Raw genomic sequence first — 21410 nt, 5'->3', positions numbered from 1 at the left:
AAAGCAACACTTCTCTTGTCGTAATTGATGCGTTGTCCGGAGGCTTGCTCATAAGCTTCAAAAATACGCTTCAACTCCTCACAATTTTTCTCTTTGGTACTCGTCGACACACTGAAATGCCCTGTGATAATTGTGCTCTGTCTGCATTTCGTAGTAAGGTTGTAAAAGCCTCTGCACAAAAAAAGTAACAAGTGCGGGAAGAGTGGATTCCCTTGACGGAGACCAATCCTTGGATGTAACGTGCCTCACGGTTCCCCATTAATTAGGAAAGAATAAGACAGTTTGCACACAATCCATAACCCTGTGATTCATCTAGAGTCAAAACCAAGCCATCATGCACTCGAGGAAATTCCATTAAACTCGGTCGTAGGCCTTGCTCGTATCAAGCTTTAGCACTAGCCATCCATTCCCTACTTTTCTTTTATGATTTAGAAAATGGGCAATCTTAAAAGCCACCATAGAGTTGTCTGAAATAAGACATCTTGGTACGGGCACTTTGACTTTCGGAAATAATTCTATCCATGATTTTCTTAAGCCTATTGGCCATCACTTTTGCTCTGATAGGTCATAGGTGAGTCATATTCTTTGGGTCTTTCACCTTGGAATTAAGGTGACTAAAGTGGAGTTGATGCTTCTTAATGCCGGTTAAGATTGAAAAACTTGTTGTACAGCCCCTATGAGATCTTCCCCCATTAGACGCTAATACTTTTGGTAAAACAAAAGGGGGATGTCGTCGGGTCCCAGGTCATTTGACGGATGCATTTGAAAAGGGCCATTTTGAGCTCCTCCCTTGTGAAATCTTGCACCAGTTGTGCATTCATGTAGTATTTGTAGAATGCAAGTTATAATTCATATCATAGTCTGAATTCTAACATGGCCTCAGAGCCAAGTTCGATTGTTTAGCTGGGTGATTGAATTTGTGAAGAAAGTGAGCTGCGATTTGAAGAACTTCTTTTCTTGAAGATCTGTGTCTAACATAGTAGGGTCTGGCGGTGGTGAGCTAAGAGCGCCGATCTTTTGGTGGTGATAACTATGAGTTCTAGAGCATAAGAATGAAAACCATTTTCAAATCTCATGGGCTTTGGGAATTGGTTGAGAAGGGAATCGAGTGCTCAGATTCGAAGGGAGCTAGCAAATCTGATGCAAAGAAGAAAGAAAAGGAAGAATCGAGTGATGCTGGGAAGATGACTCTCACCGAGCTACTCATGAAGCACGCTAAAGCTCTGGGTCTGATTCAAGGAGCAGTGTCCGATGAGATCTTCCCTCGAATTTCTCATGAAGAAACCTCTAAGGGAGCTTGGGATATCTTGATGAAGGAATTCCATGGTGATAAACATGTTAGAAGTGTTAAATTGCAAGGTCTACATAGAGAATTTGAATATATGAGAATGAGAGATGATGAGTCCCTTGCTACTTATCTTACCAAACTGTTTGATCCGATAAACCAAATGAGGAGCTATGTAGAGGATTTACCTAGAGCAAGGATTGTTCAAAAATTACTAATCAGTTTGCCATCAGCTTATGATTCAATCTATTATGTTATTGAGCATTCTACGGATTTGGATGAAATTGAGGTACAAAAAGTGGTAGCTTCTTTGAAGAGTTTTGAATTAAGACTAGATAGGCACTCTGGAGATAAGACTGATAAAGCATTTGCTAGTCTTAGTGTGAATCCCAAATCAGAAAAATACAGTGTAAGTCAAAGTGGTTCTAAGGATCAAAAGAATTGGAAGACAAAAGGCAAAAAGTGGGATAATAAATCAACTGATGGAGCTAGAAACCCCTGCAAACATTGTGGCAAACTACATTTTGGTGAGTGTCGGTTTAAGGGAAAATCAAAATGTTACAACTGTGATAAATTTGGCCATATTGCAAAAGACTGCTACAACAAGAAACCAGCACAACAGCTCAACTATGCTACTCAGACGGAATCCACACCAACCATGTTTTATGCTAGTAATAAAGGTTCTGCTAGTGTAAAAGGATGTGATGATGTATGGTATTTGGATAGTGGATGCAACAACCATATGACTAGCAGAGAAGATGCATTAGTTAATGTTGAACCTGTCAGGGCACGTGTTGACCGTCGAAGACACTCCCACGAGTCCCACATCGAAACTAAGTACTAAGAGCATCACAAATGCTCTCCATAAATAGAGCCCATTGGCCCAGCCAAGATGTAAGACTGTTTACTTCACTTGTGCTTTCACTGTCAATAGAATTGCTCTTAGTCACTAACTTTGGCATCAGAGGGTCTTCGGCCGGCGCCACACCGATGTCTTAGATCTCACCTGTCATTTCTCTCTCCAGGCTGAATCCAGCATCACGTCTCGAGGAAGGACACCACGAACCGAAGTCTCCTCGAGTCCAAACCATCCATATCACATGTAAATTAGCTTTATTTCTATCTGTTTAGTTTTAGCGCAAACAAGTAGGATTATTAGAAGAGATTCACATAACAAGAATAAGAATATTCAAATAATTTCAAGAGTATTTGTTTGTTGCAAGGAGGGTTTTCGACCGAAAGATAAGCGAGATTATTTAACTAAAAGTTCTCGGGCAGAAACAAGGACGGGTTGTAATGCTAAAATGAACATTAAGTTGAATAAATCTAATGGTAAGTATTGGGTTAGCCATTTTATGGAAAACCACAATCATCCTCTTGTAAGACAAGAATGCACTCATATGTTACCGTCTCATAGAAGAATATCTACTTCACAAGCTACTGAAGTAGATTTGACAGAAGAATCTGGGATTCCACTTAGGCAGGCATATGAGTTCATGGGTAGGCAAGTTGGTGGAAGATAATATCTTGGATATATCAAACAAGATCAAAAAAATTACCTTCGAACAAAGAGGCAAAGAAAATTGGCATATGGAGAAGCAGGAAGCTTACTAAAGTATTTTCTAAATGAAGCATTGGAAACCCTTCATTTTTTTATGTTGTGCAATTAGATTGTGATGAGCAAATTACGAATATATTTTGGGCTGATTCGAAGATGATTGTTGATTATGGTCAATTTGGTGATTTTGTGTGTTTTGACACCACGTACAAAACTAATGAAGCAAATCGTCCATTCGGAGTGTTTGTGGGATTTAATCATCATCGTGAGATTGCTATTTTTGGGGCATCATTGTGGTACGATGAGACTACCAATTCATTTATATGGTTGTTTGAAACATTTTTAGAGGCCATGTCCAAGAAGGCCCCAAAAACCTTATTTACTGATCAAGATGCTGCGATGGCTAAGGCTTGTGCACATGTGATGCCTAATACATATCACAGGCTTTGCACATGGCACATAATGCAAAATGCCATGAAACATGTAAACAATTTATTTAGGCGCACAGGTGGAGTTAGGAGCGTTTTAACACAATTTATGGATTACTATGAGGAGAAAGATGAGTTCTTAGTTGCTTGGGAATCAATGTTGGATGAATACAATGTGCGTGGACATCCTTGGTTAGAAAGCATTTTTGATTTAAGGAAGAAATGGGCAATGGCATACTGTAAGTGGTTTTTGTCTGCAGGAGTAAAACCCACACAGATAAGTGAAAGTTTTAATGCTACCTTAAAAGATTGTTCGAATGTGGACCATGATGTGGTGCAATTTTTCATGCATTTTGAAAGGGTACTTAATAATAAGCGATATAAGGAGTTGTAAGCAGAGTATGCTTTGTGTCAAAAGTTACCTAAGGTGATAATACCTATTTCAATGGTGGTTAAGGAAGGAAATATTTATACTAAAGCAATATTTGAGGATTTCCAAGCTCAATATATCAAATCGCTTGAATTAGACATGATATCTTGTGACAAAGATGGTGATGATTTGGCGTATACAGTTGTCCTACATTGTAACTCGAAAGAGCGATGTGTTAGAAAACAGAAAGACGGTGATGTCTCTTGTAGTTGTAGGTTGTTTGAGATGAAAGGTTTCTTGTGCAGCCATGCACTGAAAATTCTTACTAATTACATGAATGTCAAAGAAATTCCTGACCAGTATATCTTAAAAAGGTGCACAAGAAAAGCAAGATCTAAAAGTGTGAAAGATATGCATGGACGTGATATTCAGACATATGTGAAACCACAACAAACATCTCGATATAGGTCTTTATGTTCCATGTTTACCATGATATCATCTCGAGCTGAGAGCGAAGAAACATATAAGATTTCTGTTAGTCATTTGAATCAACTAAGCAAAACCATTGAAGACATGTTAAGTTCAAAAATGGATGGTCAAGTACATGATAAGAATGGCCAAGGGTCACCTTCCACCATTGTGACAGATGGTGCTAATGAGGCATGTTTCTTGGGTAGTGCAAAAGTTATCCAAGCAAAGGGATTAAAGAAGAGGGAAGCCTCCCGAGGAAGAAAAAGAATAAAAAGTTGTTTGGAGAAAAACATAGCTAAGAATAAAAAATCATCTAGTTCTCGTTTGTCACATGTATTTTCTTCTTTTGCATTCAAAGTTCAATTTCAATATAATAATTTTTTTTCATTATTTAATTTTTGTTCTCATATCATGTTTCTAGTTTAAAATGTTACTGTAATACTACATAGGCACAAGATCACGGGCACCTAATACAATATCATGGATGCCTTACCGAGAACCCAACATAGTTTCCAACCATTACTTAACCCTGCAAGTTTCCCTTTACAATTTTAAGACTTGCAAGTTTCAAATGACATTGTGCAGAGTCAGGTATATTAAGATTTATAATATCCTTTTTATAAGTCATGGTAAGTTTTTTATTTATTATCATCAATTTTCATAACTACTTTATACAGGCTATGAACTTGATGATCGATAAGCCACATACAGCTTCAAATGTTGATCAAATTGGAGATGGCATCTGGAATAATGGGTATGTTATGCTCTCAGTAATATCTTTATTATGAAATTTTATTTGTATAATAGTAATTAAGTAGTGTTTCCTTTGGTTTTTTTTATACAGGTCAATATATCAATAGGAATGCTTTTGCAAAAGATACACAACTGTTCTTTCTTTTATTATTGATGTGTTATCTTTGTCATTTATTTGATGGGAAGATTATAAATCTTTTGTCTTTTTAATGGAGATTATAAATACTTCTTCGATTCTATTTCCTACATCCTTTCTTTTCTGTTCTCTTTAGCACTCTAGTTAGCTAGATGATGGCATGATGGTTTATGCAAGGAGAGAAAAAAGGAGAAAATGACAAAAAGAGATATTTAAAAATAAAAATAAAAGAACATAACAAAATGTGAATAAGAAGGAGAAGAAAAAAAACAGAACAGAACGTGAATAAGGAAGGAAGGAAAAAAAAAAACTGGACGTTAACTACTGTTAGTTGGGTGTTAGGATTTATTCTTTTTTAATTAGGAATAAATTGGATTATTGTTTTAGGATGATGTGTCAACTTTTAAATCTGTTAGATTAAATTTTAATGAGGTGGCATATAGAGAACAAAAATAAAGTACATCATGGCAGAGAAAATCAGAGCAGAGAATCTGGATCCTACAAGCTAACTGGTGAAAATTATCTAAATAATTGAAATAAAAATAATCATCAGTTCACTTATATGCTTGGGAAAAAACTGATAATAATAAAGAAAAAATTTCCCCAAGAGAGAAGTAAGCTTCTCGGTCAACTTAAGGAAAATAATTGAGCGCATGTTTGATGCACATATATATGCATGCATAAGTCATACAAGTTGAAGGCTTCCTCATATATAAAGAAAGCAAACGCTTCCAAAGCATTTCAAAGAAACAATTCTCATGAGATCATAACATAACCTAAACATGGGAAGGTGTGGTGTTGGGTGGGGTTGGAGCTGAGGCAACACGCCTACCACGCTCAGACCTACTATTCTCTGCAAACCTCAAACTCTGCTGGTGTAGCCCCTTCTGCTTCTCCTCCTCATTCCACTCAGCTCCATAGTAAAACTCTTCCGTTGATTTCACGACATCTTTTGAAGGCGGAAGGAACATGCTCCCCCACTGAGGGAAGTGCACCAAAGTCACTGGAAGTGTGCAGCACACGATCATTACCCCCATCAGAGACAACCCTGTCGCAGTTGAGAATGCTGAGCTTGAGAAGAACACTAGTTGGGTCAGCCCGGACCCGAAGTTCCCACCCGCTCCAGTGAGGCCCGATATGATGCCGAGGGATCGCCGGGAGATGAAGGGGATGACGCCAAAGGTGGCTCCGCATGCAGCTTGGGCTCCTACAGAGAAGAGGATCATGGCAAAGACCGCAATGGGGAGTGAGTTTGCTCGGCCGAGCCAGATGCAAAAGACTCCTCCTAGTGTTTGGAGGATCCAAAGAGTCCATAGCCTGCCCCTCATGCCAAAGTACCTGGCTGCTCGATCAGACGCAAATCCTCCAAAGGGACGGGCCACTATGTTGGCCATGCCAAATGCTGCAGCAATGATTCCAGCTGTGTGAAGCTTGAGATTGAACCTGTTTGATTAAAGGACATTTGAAATTAATCCCAGCTATCTCTCAAAATACTTTGTTGTTCAAACATATACATATGTTGGGTTGGAAATTCTCAATCTAGTCTTTTGAACATCTCTAATTTAAATGTGTAGTCGAGATTAACAGTTTGACAACATAACATGTCAGATATTTAAAAAGAAATATTTCGCTAACTAGTGTTGTTAACAACATTATATTCTTGTGGTGGGACCCGATATGACATGTGGGTCACTTGAAAAACGTATGATCAACAAAGATGGTAAAAATCATTATACTCTTTAAAAATCAAAAGAAGAACAAAAAATGAAGAACAAACCTGTCATAGAAGTATTCAGCAATAACATTATCAATGGACAATTCAACACCCATGGAGTAGCCATAGAGAAGGACAAAGATCCATGTCCTGTAGTTTGTTATAGCATGCCACAATACCTGAACAATATTCAAATTGGAGGGGAGGAACATCAATCAGCTTATTCTGTATAAATATTCATGAATATTCGAAAGTCATGAATACATAAGCAAAGATTCCAAAAGGCCTTAAATATAAAGAAAACTGACCTTGGAGAATTGATCTTTGGCAACATCACCCTTCTTTTGCAGGGCAGCAAGATTCCCATCAGGCAAGTCTTGGCCAAGGGTCAAGACCATTATTCCCGTAATGACATGAAGCCAGCCAGGGATGAAAAAGGCAATTCTCCAAGCAGTGAAAGGAGTTGCACCAACTCTTCCAATGATATCAAACACCAATGGCATCAAGAGCTGGGTGGCCCCACCACCCATGTTTCCCCACCCAGCAGCTGTCCCATTAACCAGCCCAATAATCTTACCGTTAAACATGGTACTCATCCAATACTGGCATGACACGAATGTAGCAAGCGAAAAACCAATCATGAATCTCACTGCCAAGTAGCCCCCAGCATCAGATACAAATGACATGCAAAACACAGTGGGTGCGCAGAGCATCATGAGAAAGGCACACCCATATCGTGGCCCTAGCAAATCGCACACTGCACCCATTACAAGTCTTGAGAATATGCTGCCTGAGACAGAGGCAACCCCAGCATTTCCAATGTCTTGCTTTGTGAGGTTGAGGTTGTCTCGGATTATAGGGACAAGTGGGGCCGCTGCAAAAGTTGAGACAAAGCAAGTGAAGAAGGAGATCCAAGACAAGTGGAAGGTTCTCATGTGAGGGTTGGCCAAAGAGAAGATTTTGAAAACTTTGGCCTTGTGCTCTGAATCAACTGGTAGGTCAAATTTGGCTGTTGGGTCTGTTGGGACGATGGGGGAAGCTACTGAGAACGCAAAGGTTTGCTCTCTGCCTGTCACCCCATGCATGGAGCTTCCGGGTTCACCTTCGACTTCGGCCATGTTTTTGGGGTTTGGAGTTTGGATTTTGAATCTCGAGTTTCAAAACTCAAGTTTCGAATTTAGAAACTACTTAGACTAAATGAAGTTATGGGGTTGTGTGGGGAAGGTATATGGGAGTGTGGCATTTATATAGGGCTTGGAGTTGACATTTTGTGAAGGGTTATGAAGAGGCAAGAAAGATTCTCAACATTTTGGTTATGCATTTTGCCGCATATCTGATATGAAGAGGAAAAGTCTCATCGTATATCCCAAGGGATCATATAAACTTTCCTAAAGGGCCATCCAGCTGGTTAAGTAACTGGTAGCCGCATATAGTTAGGATAATTAAATATTAATTAGGTCAATGAACCCTGATTAACTCAGCTAATTGGGATTTGTACACATTGCACGTTCCTTGACCATTGTAAAATGGAAATGGTTACCATTAATGACATACAGATTTATATTGTTTGAGCTAAAGTATATAGTCCCAACTATATAAGGCCACTACTAATGATGTGATATACAATGTTGTAAATAAATATGTAGTTTTATATTGTTTTGTATGTGCCGACCTGTAATAAAATAACATTTCAATTCATTGTTGTGAGTTTCTTTGAAAGTGTTCAGGAAACCCTCACATTCAATTAACTCTTTTATTAGCAAGCCCCTCCACTAGAAGCTCATAAAAGATAACACAAATATATGCTCTGCAAGTCTTCTCTAAATAACAAGAAAAACTTATATTTACCTAAAGAGAAATGCTAATGAGACTTGCTCACTTGGACTTGATGATCATGTTTATTGTGTAAAGTGAGCCAAACTTAACATTAATTCTCAAAGTGTCAACAAGTACTTCACGTAAAAACTCTATTTTGAGCAAGTTCAATTATAGCATTTCTCTTATTTAAATGCAACATTCAAAAATTTCATCATAATTCACAATCTCACAAAATAACATTCAAAAAGTTTGGCAATACGAAACCATTACGTGTATGTATATCGAATAATATTATCTTATCGAACAGTTTAACATACATATATATTATAGTGTCCAACGTTAATCTCAACCATTATCACATTGACACAGAGATGTTTGTACCAATAATTCATCGCAAGTCTACGACAATCAACTAGCCAAACTGCAATTATTTTAAGCAAATATGTCCTGCAATTTGCAAGTCAATCAAGGGGCAATGGGAGGGATGATATCTCTTTCTTTCCTTCACAGCTATTACAATTCATCACATATAACTAATATCTTATTAAGGTGCCATTGTGCCTACTCGTTATTATATATTAACCATATTATTAAAATGTCATTCTCAGGTGACAGGTCAAATGGTACCTCTTTTATAATCACAGACTGTAGCCTTTTCTTTTCTCATTATCAACCGGATACTTAACCTTTCACTTGATCATAGAGTTCTTGTGTATTGTTTTTGGAGGAGATTTGGACAACATGACTTGGATGGAGCCTTTTATGATTTGTTTAAGAGCTACAAAAACAAGTGTGTTTGTGACATAATTATAAGACCTTTTGTATTTTGATAAGAACTCTATGATAAGTCCATGTATGTATTGGTCAGATCCTTGCAAGGACAAAGGATAGATGAGAATGCTAGCAGGTGTCTCTGTTGGTCTCCATTCTGGATAACTTTTAAAATCATGTGAGCTGATATATTTATAGAGCTTATTATTATTATTATTATTATTATTATACAGTCACCTCCTATTTTATATTGGGGGATACCCTTTAGAGTCACCTACGAATTTTTTTTCAACGATCCAAACCATCTATTTTTTAAGTTTACATTCATAAATCATCCTTGCAAAAAATTAGACAAATCGAAAACTCTTTCTACTTTCAATTGTGTCCTACAAAATTAATGAACACGATGCTTCGAAAAATTACTAAAATTTCAATAACTCAATTGAGTGTTCAAATGTTATCGGATTCAAATAATTTTTTATAGAAATAATCTTTGAATGATTATCTAAAAAATAGAAGATTTGAATTAGTGAAATACAATGCGGAGTAAGCCCTGCAGGGGTATCCCTCAAATAAGTTTATTTGATAGATCTCTCAATGAAAGCTAAGACCTTAAGTACAAGAACCAGGATAAATGCTTTTAACCACTTGAGTTTTTGTTAAATAAGGAAACACTGAAACATATGAATCTACTCTTTTGCCAATCATGTTCAAATCAAACATATGGCATGGGAAGCTGATGCATTCTTAACCTCGAGTGCACATTCATTTCTGCTCATTTTAGTACATTGCAAAAGCACACATGCACGACCATCCAATTTGTACATTTCTAAATGCATCTCAAACATTCATACCTAATAATCCAAACCCATCCATAATGTATATAGTATAATAGTCCCTTTTATTCCCACCCATTTAGGAAAGATAAGCACTGACCGTACGAGCTGACTGGAGAATATAACCTAAATAATTGGAGAACAAAATAATCAATTAAATTATATGCTTGGGATACCAGTACACCATGGAAAGAAATAAAGAATTGAGCGCATGTTCGACGCATATTTGCACGCTAAGTCATACAAGGACAGGGCTTCCTCATCTGTATAAAGCAGGAATTTTATATTCACAAATGCATGCACATGCTTCCATGCATTTCATATGAATCATTCTCATATGAGATCATAACCTAACCAGCCAGCCCATTTTGTATCCCAGTTGAAAGAATACTTTAAAGTTTAAATGTACAACTCCACAGTCCAGCAAATCTACCCTGCAGAATGAGGAACTTTAACAAATCAAACCTAAGTTCATAAGTTTCTGTGAGGAAATAAGCATCTTTCACTACTAGTTTTGAATTTGGGTCCATTCCACTCCTTGCACCATAACAAGGACTAGATATACCAAACCTAATTTAGGTGTATCCTAATATTCAAGTTCTAAGTGCTGGTAGTCCCCCTTCTTTGAACTGGTTTGTAAAGCACAACTGTAACAAATTTTGAACGAAAGCGATGAGTGAACCCAAGTGCAACTACAGATCGTGGGCTCTCCCGGTTCTCAATGTAAAGATGATTGAGGGTCACATTCTGTGGCAACGGAAGAGTTCCAGCAGTGTCTGCGCTTGCTGGATAACTAAGTAAGGTCTGTTGCAGATGTGGAGGGACAAGAGGCGGATCCCGTGCCTCATCTTCATTCCCAGGGTATACATTGTTGTAACTTGCATCAGGTGATCTTAAAACTTCAAATCCTGCAACAGTTGCTTCATCCTGCATAAAATATTTAAAGGTTGGTCCTTTTTTTATTTCAGTAGATGAGTAAATCATCAAGGTTCCGGAGGCTTACATAATCATCACCAAATGAGTTGTTCATGCTGAAACAAGAACTAGCAGCAGAATATCATCAACTAAGGAAGACTATAAGGACCTGAAAGACAGTGGTTTATCTTCCATGAGAATCACAGATACACTAGCAGTGCATCAACATAAGTTTGCACACATAGAAGTAGAATTCCACACCAAGGCAACCCAGCAAATTCAATCATCCACTGCAATATGTTAAAAGTCAAGGAAAAACAACAGGATGGCTATGAGGGCCAAGTAACCAATCCCATATACTCTGTTTTAGATGATTGATACAACCAATTACAACTTAGGGGACTGAGTATTTTCAAAATCATGACCTTATATAATGAGTTCGCTTAATGGTCCTTAACTTTTCCATGATAATTCGACGTCTTTTCCTTTGATTCCCTTTTCGTACACATCTCATTTTTGGGCCATTGAGTGTTAATGAACTACTATTCTTCTGATACTAAAGAAATCTAATCAGACATAATTACGAAGAAATCCTATACCATGCACAGTCAAATTCTTTCAGTTCTATTCTTCCATACAAGATATAATTAATTTCTAAACTCCAAGGGATATCTTATATGTTATAATAGAAGAAACAGGTTTTCTCTGTGTCACTGCCACGGTGATGTACAACTTATTTCCAGTCCTAAACATAAGATGGCAAATGAATGAGAAGCTGAAAATAAATCGCAGAGAAACCCACCCGTAACATTATAGAGAAGTCACTAGGAAGCCTCACTTGCATGTTTACATTTAATGAAAATTAACCAAGTGGACAACATACACTTTCAGAGCTTGCAAAGCTTTTAGGGTAATGTTGTACCCCAGCTCCTATTTCTACTGATTTATGCAGCTTACCAATCAACACACATAACATACTCTAAGTTGATGCACGGATTTAGGCTTAAAACATCAAATACAGTTTTTTTACTTCTCAATTATAGTATAGCATGTGATCAATTTTCATCTACGCTCTTTTAGCAAATCTTAGCTAAAGTCGACTTCTTCTAGTAAAGTTAAGCTGCGTTGGTTAACTTTAGCCTAACACATCAAAGTACTAGGACAAAACTAATAAGCTATTCCAATAATAAAGTTCTTCTATTCTTGAATTTAGAAGTAGACAATGTCAAAAGTAAACAAATAAAATAAGGAACATATATGTCTCATTTGAGTAGCATAAACTATAGAGATCTCTCCAATCACATTAATAATAGATAATAAAATTAATAATAGATCATATAAATAATAAATCAAGCAAAATCAATTTTGGTCTGTTAGCCTTCCACATTCCACCATGCCTCCCTTTCCCTCACCCTTACGACCTCATCCTAGCCTCACCCCAACCCATCCCCAATGTTGTTTGTTCTGTGGAAACATAGCAGTGGTGGACCACTGCTAGAACCAGAACGGCCTCGGGGAAGACAATTTTCACAGGTTTTGTTGAGATTTGCAACTGGATCCAGTGAGCCTACTGCAATGGTGTGGGAATGGGAAGCCATGGGTGAGGCTCTATGCCAACACGCCCCATGAATGCTCTGTGGCCTCAATATGATCTGTAGGAGACTTCACGCTTTAGTCAGAGAATCAACTCATTAACGATACAGATAATTAATTTTCTAATAATGAGATAAATTCATTTTTTGTGGAACCTTTAGGTGTTGGAGAGTGCTGATTTGTGAAATGATCTCCCCTGTGTCATGACTCATGATAACTGGTGAGTGAGATTTGATCAATCAAGGAGATAGAGAGAGGAGCAGGGAGGCCGGTGGTGGAGGATAGGGGAGGAGGGATGGGGTAGTGTAAGGTCAGGGAGGAGGTGGTGCTGGGGTGGGGTTAGATCGGAAGGGTGGGACCGCGTAGATCTTTCAACTTTAAGATACTTTTATATTTTAAGTTGAAATTTATAATTTTTTAATTAACTAATATTACTATTAATTTTTAAACGGTTTAAGGATTTATTTTTATCGGTAATTGGATAGAAATGACACCATTAAGTAACGGAGTCAAACAAAGTGACCAAAATACAATTTCGTCCACAACACAGGGGCCAAAAAGGTATTTTACCCAACTATGTTAATCTCTGAAAGATTGGGAAAAAAATATATATATATTGGCTGTCGACCTTGGTACACACATCCGCATTTGTAATGGCAGCTACAATTTCAAATTTTTGCAATATACACCAAATTCAATTGCATTGGCCATAAATCTTAATCTATGAAATACCAAATTCAAAGACCTAACAACAAATCCAAACTGAAGATAGAACCCCAAGGTCAATATCACATCCCATCCAAGAAAATACCAACCAGATGAAAAGAAAACTGAATCAACTGCATTTTAAAAGTTCCTCAGCCAAATGAGAAAGACAAGGAAAAAATAAATTTGTCAAGCGCTTTCCCAGTAAAGTCCCTCCTTATCAGACTTAAACCAAATCAATTCTTGAATGTTAACACCATTTCTCACCCTCTAAAAGCCTTCAAAGGGTGCAGCCAGTGAATAGCTCATCACTGGCACAGCTACTGAAATAGGGAGGAAGGGCAAAACTGCAGTCTCATTATGCAAAAAGGTCTATTCAAGAAATCACCAGCACATGCCTTCTGCAGAATGTGCAGATTACGAAAATACAAGAAGTGCAAGTGTACAGTCAATGAAAAATAAGAAAAACATGCAGATTGAGATGAAATTAATTGGAATCAGATTCCGGGGATGAAGAGTCTGATGTGGCCTTCTTAAAGAACAAAGAATCTATTTTGGAAGTGATTAAACTCCATTAGTTTGGGGCCAAATATAAATGTTACATAAACGTGTAAAAAATAATAAATGTTACAGTTGTCCATAAGAACCTTTTGCCCTTGATCAGATAAAAAGTTTTAAAACGAATCTCTCACTGGCTTCCTATTCGTCCAGGTAAAATCATTTCTTTCTTTATGTTGTTTACAAACAAAAATTCATTCATTCCCAGCCCAGTAGGCATTGCCTCACATGTGCATTGTTAACTGAAGGCTTCATTTCAATTAGGAATCTCTTATGCAGTTAAGAACGGATAATTTGTGGATTCACTTCAATAAAGCAGTTCTTTTCTTTATATAAGAAACTAAACTATACATTAGGTTGTCAATGGTTGTCTTGTAATGGAACAAACAGGGAGTAGATTGCACTAGAAGGATGCAGACAAAATAACAGAAAAATTCTACACTTATACCGGGACCATGAAAAATACACAAACACACACATTGCTCAAACAAAACCCACAAGCATCAATACCATACCAAAAAATATCAACAAGTAATACACTACATGAAAATCCACAAAGAATTTCTATATGCAGTCTCCACATTGTACTTTTGATGACAGTCTCCTTTTATAATTTATAAAATAGTAGATTTGCCAACATTAAGAAAGCAAGGCCAACCATTCGAAGCTATTGCTGTTGCTCTAAATTATCACCTCTCTCCTATAAAATCATCTTTTTAGTGTAAAACGCAATGGAAAAGGATCAAAGCACACCTTTAATAGGACTGCATCCAGTATTAGTCTTCCTACCCAAACATTTTGATAACTAAAGAGTCATTTGCAAGAGAAATTTTCATAACTAATAGATAACGGCAAAACATACACATGGTAAGCTCATACCAACAATGCATTCAATATGAATTCTAGAAGACTAAATACCAAAGTTTCAACATTCTTAAAACCATAAGGGAAAACATTTAACAAAATTTCAGAACGGAAGGAAGACCCAAATGATTTCAGAATAAGCGAGCCCGTGCACACACACACACACACAAAACCCACAAAAACAGAATTCTTTAAACCTAACCTATAAATATCCTCAAGAATAGATGCTATTCTCTAAAAGATGTATCCAGTAGCATAAGAGGGCAAAAATCAGTAAGATAAATCATATCAAAGCACATGATACGCGAAAATTTGCTTCATCCGAAACCATCACCAAATATCAATATGCTAGGGATCACATTTCAAAGAAGAGACTTACCGGATTGGACTAACGCCCAACCTTCAATCAACAGCTTCTCAGTGCCACCTTACTCTTGAAACCAATATGAACAGCTAACAATTCAATTAATAACAATATGAACTTTTGCAGACCCTACGCTTATCTGAAAAAATAAAGGCAAACCCAGATGGAATCAAAAGCTACCCATAAGATATTTTACCAAAACAAAACTACCCAAAAATCTAAACGCTGCCAATTTCATGTTAAATCCTCAGAGTAAATGAAAAAACTAAAAGCAGGCCGAACCCACTTTAGGAATGAGTTCAATTAGTTGAATTCAGTCCCATAGAAGCAGAACAATGGGATTTCAAGGTAAAAAGGAAAATATAAAAAGATTCTGACAAAAGAAAAACCAAATAATTCTTTACCTGGTAATTGAGTGGCGTATCCTGTATCGATACTCGTTTGGATACGATCCGCTTTGGATACGGTCCGATACGCATTGGATACGTATCGCAGTCAATGGATACGTATCTCAGTCAATACGTTAGTTGACTATTCCAGACACGAGTATCTGACTTTTCGAATACCTTCCTCCGGGCGAAGTTTGCCGTTGAGGGGCTCTCCCCTGGGCGCTGCCTGTGAAGAGGGAGAGAGCGAGAGAGATCGGCACGCACGAGGAAGAAGAAATGTCGACTAACCTAATTTCTATTATCTCAAGTGACGACGTCGTTTGCAAAAACAGGATTTGTAATATATATATATATTTTTCATAGATCTGTTTATGGGTTTGGATCTTAAGCAATAGGATTAAAATGGGCTTTGGGTAATGACATGTTTGGGTGAAAAAAGCTATACATGCCTAAAAATATAAATAATCAGAAAAGAAATCTCAATATGCTATACTATATTTATTATTTATTTATAATTTTTTTTTAAGTTATAAATATTTATTAATATATATTTTTAATAACCGTATTCATGACGTATTGTATCATAGTTTTTAGAAATTTATTGTATTCTCGTGTCGTGTCGTATCGTATCACCGTATCTGTATCCCTGTCCATGCTTCTTAGCTTTAAACTGAGAAAGCTAGAAATAGGGGGTCAGTGTGTTGGTTTGAGGAAATGACTACACAAATCCAGCTCGAGAGACTTTCTTCTAGGAGATTCGGCCAAGAGATCCTGACACCAGGCTGGTTCGCTAATTGTCAACAATAACAAACATGGTTTTCTTGGTTGTTTTTTTATTTTATTTTATTTTTTTATTTTTTTTATTTTTTAATTTATAATCTGGGTTAGGGGATTTGAATTAGTTTCTTTAAACAAAGTCACTAGCCAAGTAATCAATCAACAACAACGAAAAACAACATTTATTTGTTTATACAATTTTTCTCTATATTAACAAACCTTTTTTTAGTAATACTATATTGTATAATGGGTAAATATACTCTCAGTTTGTGATTGCATAGATCTTTTTGTAAGTGCTTTAAAAAATAATAACATTATTAATTTTGCAGCACATAGTAACAAATTCATGATGGGTATAGGCCAAGAAAATACTATGAAAAATTTGTTAATTAGTCTCTATCAAAAGGAAGAAAAAAAAAAAACCTTTGCTATTTAGTCTTCAAAATATCCGGATTAAATCATATCATAGGAAGCCAATTTCACTATGAGGGGGGAGGAAGCCATTGTTCTTTCTCCTCCTCTCACTCCTTCTCTTCCTCCCTTCACCTCTTCCCCTATTTTTAGAGATAAATTATTTTCCCTATTTGTCAGTGGCGGAAGTAGTTAGATATTTTGGGGGGCCACAAGCTTAAAACTATGGGATTTTTTTGTGCAATCTATATTATACTCTTTATACAGTTAAAGAGGTGAGAAGATGGTATGGGGGGGCCAAGCCATCTCAGGCTTATGAATAACTCTGACCCTGCTATTTGTCTTCGTTTTGTTATGATTTTCATCCAACCATCATATGCGGCTGTGTCTCGACGTTGAATCTTTACCTACATTTCGGCTTCGGATCTCAACTACCATCATCCTTTTTGCAATTTATTTATGTTTGAAATAAGTTGCAGAGACTCTTTGGGTTCTCTGTGTAGTTTTCACATTTCCTTTTATGAGAGTTTTTCATCTCTCATTGGTGAGAGTTTTATTTGTATTATTATAGCTTGACTTTTTCAAGCTTTTTCTTTTTCTTTTTTTTTTATTCTAAGTTTGCAATCTTAGTTTGGATGCTTATGCCAGAGTTTCTTCTATCCCGCGTGATCATTATTTGAGGAACACCGAATTGTCTTAATTTTGATGTTAGACCGCTATGTTATTGTAATGGCTCTTTTATGGCTAGTTTGCATTGGCCCTTTGTGACTAGTGGTTTTTTTAGCTAAATTATGAATACAATCATAGAATTTCTCAACCAAAAAAAAGGTCTTCAAAATATCCAATTAAAATAAAGAATTAATATTTTAAGTCAAATCTTAAAACTAAATGCATTTTTAATATGATTTTAGTATGTCTTCCAATTTGTTACATATAATTTTTTTTTTTTTTTTTTTGGGGGTATGAGCTCCTTTATCTTTTAAAACGTGAATTTGTCAAAATTTCTATTAAATTCAGGGTTATTTTCATTCATCCAAAGGTATTTATAACAAAAAGCTAACATTAATCACACAAATTTAACGATTGGGGGTTAATTGGCATGTTTTAAAAGATTAGAAGGGCTCATAAACAAATTGAAAGTCAGAAAAAGCAAATGGGAAGAAGGTCATAATTTAAAATGTGGGGTGCAACACTCTCAAACTTGAAATAGAAAAAACTATAGGGTGTCACCATAATTAGAAAGGTTAATATGCTTCGTCTCCTTTTGACTTTAATTAATTCAAGATTCATGTTATTGTTTTACATAAAAGCAATAGTCTGTAAAATAGTTTCTCACTGTGTTGATGTCCTTCAGTCGGGTGTGTCTTACAGTGGGTGTGGAATGAATCTGCAAAAGGAGAGAAAAAGGATGAAGACTTTAGCACCGGTGTAGTACCGACCGAAAACTCTTTGATGTTTAAATTAGCTTTAAGGATATAATGTGAATGTATTTTGATAGAATAAGGGTACAAATGCCAAAATACTATTACCTAGTGCTTTAAGGCAAGAGTCTTATATATAGGAAAAGTGACAGACACTTTAGGTTAATATTTCGATGTGAGACAATTGGTGTCACTCGAAAAGCCATCACATCTCCTTGAGCTTAAGCGGCATGAAAAATGCTTCGTTGAACTGGATCGGCAGGGTTAGCTTGTCGAGGTTGAGTCCCTATGCCGATGGTCGGCGTGGATCCTAGTAGATGGCCAAGACTATGGGCCTCCGGTTAGGTATTGTTTCTCATGCTTGCCTTTGTCGAAGAGGGTTGGTCTGATATGGTTTACAGACAATGCTTAAATCCTACTTAGATTTTTTGTGTTGATGTATGAGTGTAACACTAAGGATTTAAAAGGTATGCTCGGTTGTTAACCTAATTAAATTCACAACCACGTGGTAGCTAAACTAAGAATCTAGGAACAATGACGTCCTTCGAGGTGTGTGATTTAAGACATGCAAGTACGCGGCCAAAGGCCAAGCATACACTTGTCATGGTATGACTTGTTTTGAAATTCTTCCAACAATAGTGGCCAAGGAAGGAATACATCTCAACAGTAGGTTCACCTGCTACTGTTGAATAACTTGAATATATTTAGAATCGTCATTATAAATTGGTAGGGATACTTCTGGGCATAAGCTCTTCATCGAGTGGAACAAGCACGACCTCAATGGGGAGCTTCTGTTGGGTGAAGTTCTTCGTCGATATTAAGTGTACCTAGTGGGGCAGTGGAAGGGGTACACCTACTGAAATATATTTTTCTTTATGGTCACATTTGAATTCATTTTTATTTGACATATACAAAATACCTAATTTGAGTACTATACTTTATTATTTTACATTTCACACATTAACTATCTACTCATCATTGATATGAGCAAAAAATCTTCGCCAAATAAAATTGCAGGTACCAATTTAGAAAAGGCATCATGTGACTTATCTTGAGTAGGGGTGGGCATGGTCCGGTTCTCACCTCAAACCAGAACCGATACTATTTAACCGATTCGGTTTGGTCTTATTTAAGCAAAAAAAAAAATTAAAAACTAGCCGGTTTGGTTCTGACTGGTTTCGATTCGATTCTAACTGGTTTCGGTTTTGAACCGGATTTTTTTTTAAAATAAAAATTATAATAAATAAGTTATTTTTCTGGCTTAAAAATTAACAAATGATCCAATTTATACAATGAGAAAGTTTTTTTGAAATTGAACTTGGAAAAATATTAATTTTAAATTTTAAAATATATCATTTAATTTTAAAATTTTGCAATAAAATCAAATAAAAAAATACAACCGGTTTGATTTGGTGAGGTGTAAAACAGGTACCGGAACCGGTTGGAACCAGTTCGGTCCAATTTGTTGACTTTTTTGGTCAACTGATTTTTTTTTTCCTGTTTTTATTCATCGTTCTGGTTCGTGAGGGCGAGAACATTTGCCTATAAGTAGGAGACTTACGCTTCATTTTTACGTACCCAACGTCTCAACAAAATCAACCCAAAATGTTGCTTAAATTTCCTCTTAAATCAAACTTAGAATTTTTATTGCTTTCTTAGGATTTCATGCCGCCATATCACCAAGAAACTTTGAGGCATGTTCAAAATTCTCTTGAGCATCATTGTAACTAAGCACATTATATATATCAAAAAACAGCTATGATTCATCAGAGTCTTGAATAACATCCAATCCACCCGATTTCTCAATTAAGCTTTGTCTTAGTCTATAACTCAAAGAGAAATTGAGAGATCAAATTGAAAACCAAACTCTTCATTGAACACAGCAGTCTTACAAGCACTTGACTAGGGCGGACGACATCAAGAACTTTGTTACTAAAGTTGAGAACCCAAAGGCTGAGATCGCATTCCACTAGGTGGCTTCACTCATACAACCAATCACCTTCATTAAGAAGTCATAAAGGTGGGGTTGCAAGATCATGAAACTTTTGGCAGTATGATTCTATCAAATGTCAAGACTGTTCGGGAAATCAGCATTTTAAATTTTGTTGATTTTTCTATATTAATTAGGTACCCTACTTATCATTTCAGTTATACAATAGACTTTGAAAGTTCATGATAAATATGGTGAAACTCCAACAACAGAAAATAGATGCAAACGTACCTCTTAAAAGAAAACAAAATAGCAAGGGACTAGGTCAAGAACAAGAAGACCATCAATTAGAAGAAATCATTGTCAAACATCATATATGGGAGAGGTAAGATGCTAGTTGATTGGCGTTTATGGTTTGAGTATCATATATACATTTGGACTTTAATGGCTTTCATCAAAATCCAAACCAACCCCACAAACAATAACCTAATTTATACGTATTTATGCATATAACAAGTTAATAACAACCACAATGCCACCAATTTATCTTCCTCTTCTTGTCCTTTTTCTTTAGGCCAGTTTGGATTGATATATAGTTCCAAAAGGCACCCGAGTTCTTATAGGACCAAAAGCCTAGCTACCAAGACTTCTGAGTTTAAGCATTTAAATCCCAAGGTCTTTTATGGCATGGTGACCCTTCCGTACGATTTCCTTTCTCTTTATCACTTGCAAGCAGTGTGCTTCCCATGTGACACCCCCCACCACTCTACATCCCCAAATGGGGCCATCTCTTCCCCACATCTCCCTTCACCTATCTCTATCACTCGGTACTGTAATCAACTGGAATTACGCCCAGCTGCCAACTCGGGGACCCCATCTTTAATGGAGTCGGGACGAGTATAACCTCTGTCTATGGCTTTCTCGATTACATTGACACTGACGGAGAAGAGATGGGAATGGCAAAATCGTTCCGACTTACTTCGCTTACTTTTAAGTATCATCGCTTGTAAGAACTTTGTAACTCAAGTAATTTAAGAGCATTTATTATTTTATCCTTGCACTCAAGGTGTTGTGTTGGATTACTTCTCTTTCTCACAGTATCGCTTAATCAACAGTTCGGTAGCGAGTTTGAGTCTTATGCATGTTATATTTTACCTATATCTCTATCACTGATAATGAAGCCAAAGTTGGTTTCGGTAATGGAGTTCCATAAGTTCATATTATACTACCTCCTTACATAAGGTATACACCGTACACCTAAACATTTGGAGTCAGAATATCTGACAAGATTCCTCATTTAGAGGAACAAATGTGCACGTTGTGTGATAAATAATGTTATATGT

At 36.6% G+C, this 21410-nt stretch overlaps 3 protein-coding genes across 3 annotated transcripts; 1 reads left to right on the top strand and 2 right to left on the bottom strand.

Annotated features, from left to right (window-relative positions):
• The first annotated feature begins 2999 nt into the window (after positions 1-2999).
• LOC117630197 (protein FAR1-RELATED SEQUENCE 5-like) lies at positions 3000-4972 on the top strand. Its single transcript, XM_034362938.1, has 5 exons — positions 3000-3632; positions 3729-4301; positions 4698-4703; positions 4790-4866; positions 4957-4972. The coding sequence occupies exons 1-5, from the start codon at positions 3000-3002 to the stop codon at positions 4970-4972; spliced, it is 1305 nt and encodes a 434-aa protein (XP_034218829.1).
• An 805-nt stretch (positions 4973-5777) lies between these two features.
• LOC117631831 (high-affinity nitrate transporter 2.1-like) lies at positions 5778-7918 on the bottom strand. The gene is made up of 3 exons (XM_034365149.1): positions 7024-7918; positions 6779-6894; positions 5778-6444 (listed from the first exon to the last, which is right to left on the bottom strand). Exons 1-3 carry the CDS (start codon positions 7831-7833, stop codon positions 5778-5780), a joined length of 1593 nt encoding a protein of 530 aa, XP_034221040.1. The 5' UTR covers positions 7834-7918.
• Positions 7919-10274: 2356 nt separating this feature from the next.
• Positions 10275-15830, bottom strand: LOC117631830 (SNF1-related protein kinase regulatory subunit beta-3). The gene is made up of 4 exons (XM_034365148.1): positions 15544-15830; positions 15155-15278; positions 11144-11224; positions 10275-11067 (listed from the first exon to the last, which is right to left on the bottom strand). The coding sequence occupies exons 3-4, from the start codon at positions 11168-11170 to the stop codon at positions 10741-10743; spliced, it is 354 nt and encodes a 117-aa protein (XP_034221039.1). The 5' UTR covers positions 11171-11224; positions 15155-15278; positions 15544-15830; the 3' UTR covers positions 10275-10740.
• Between the last annotated feature and the right edge of the window lie 5580 nt (positions 15831-21410).

This window comes from Prunus dulcis, chromosome 6 (assembly GCF_902201215.1).
Source record: "Prunus dulcis chromosome 6, ALMONDv2, whole genome shotgun sequence".
Taxonomy (NCBI): Eukaryota; Viridiplantae; Streptophyta; class Magnoliopsida; order Rosales; family Rosaceae; genus Prunus; species Prunus dulcis.
The sequence above is the reverse complement of the archived record's forward strand: the minus strand, read 5'-3'. Positions and strand labels throughout refer to the sequence as shown.

Coding starts and splice junctions, on each gene's coding strand:
- LOC117630197 (XM_034362938.1), top strand. CDS start 3,000: ATGATTGTTGATTATGGTCAATTTGGTGATTTTGTGTGTTTTGACACC. Junction 3,633..3,728: donor TTTTCATGCATTTTGAAAGG/GTACTTAATAAT, acceptor ATGGTGGTTAAG/GAAGGAAATATTTATACTAA.
- LOC117631831 (XM_034365149.1), bottom strand. CDS start 7,833: ATGGCCGAAGTCGAAGGTGAACCCGGAAGCTCCATGCATGGGGTGACA. Junction 6,895..7,023: donor CCAAAGATCAATTCTCCAAG/GTCAGTTTTCTT, acceptor AATATTGTTCAG/GTATTGTGGCATGCTATAAC. Junction 6,445..6,778: donor GCTGAATACTTCTATGACAG/GTTTGTTCTTCA, acceptor TTAATCAAACAG/GTTCAATCTCAAGCTTCACA.
- LOC117631830 (XM_034365148.1), bottom strand. CDS start 11,170: ATGAACAACTCATTTGGTGATGATTAT. Junction 11,068..11,143: donor ACTCATTTGGTGATGATTAT/GTAAGCCTCCGG, acceptor TATTTTATGCAG/GATGAAGCAACTGTTGCAGG.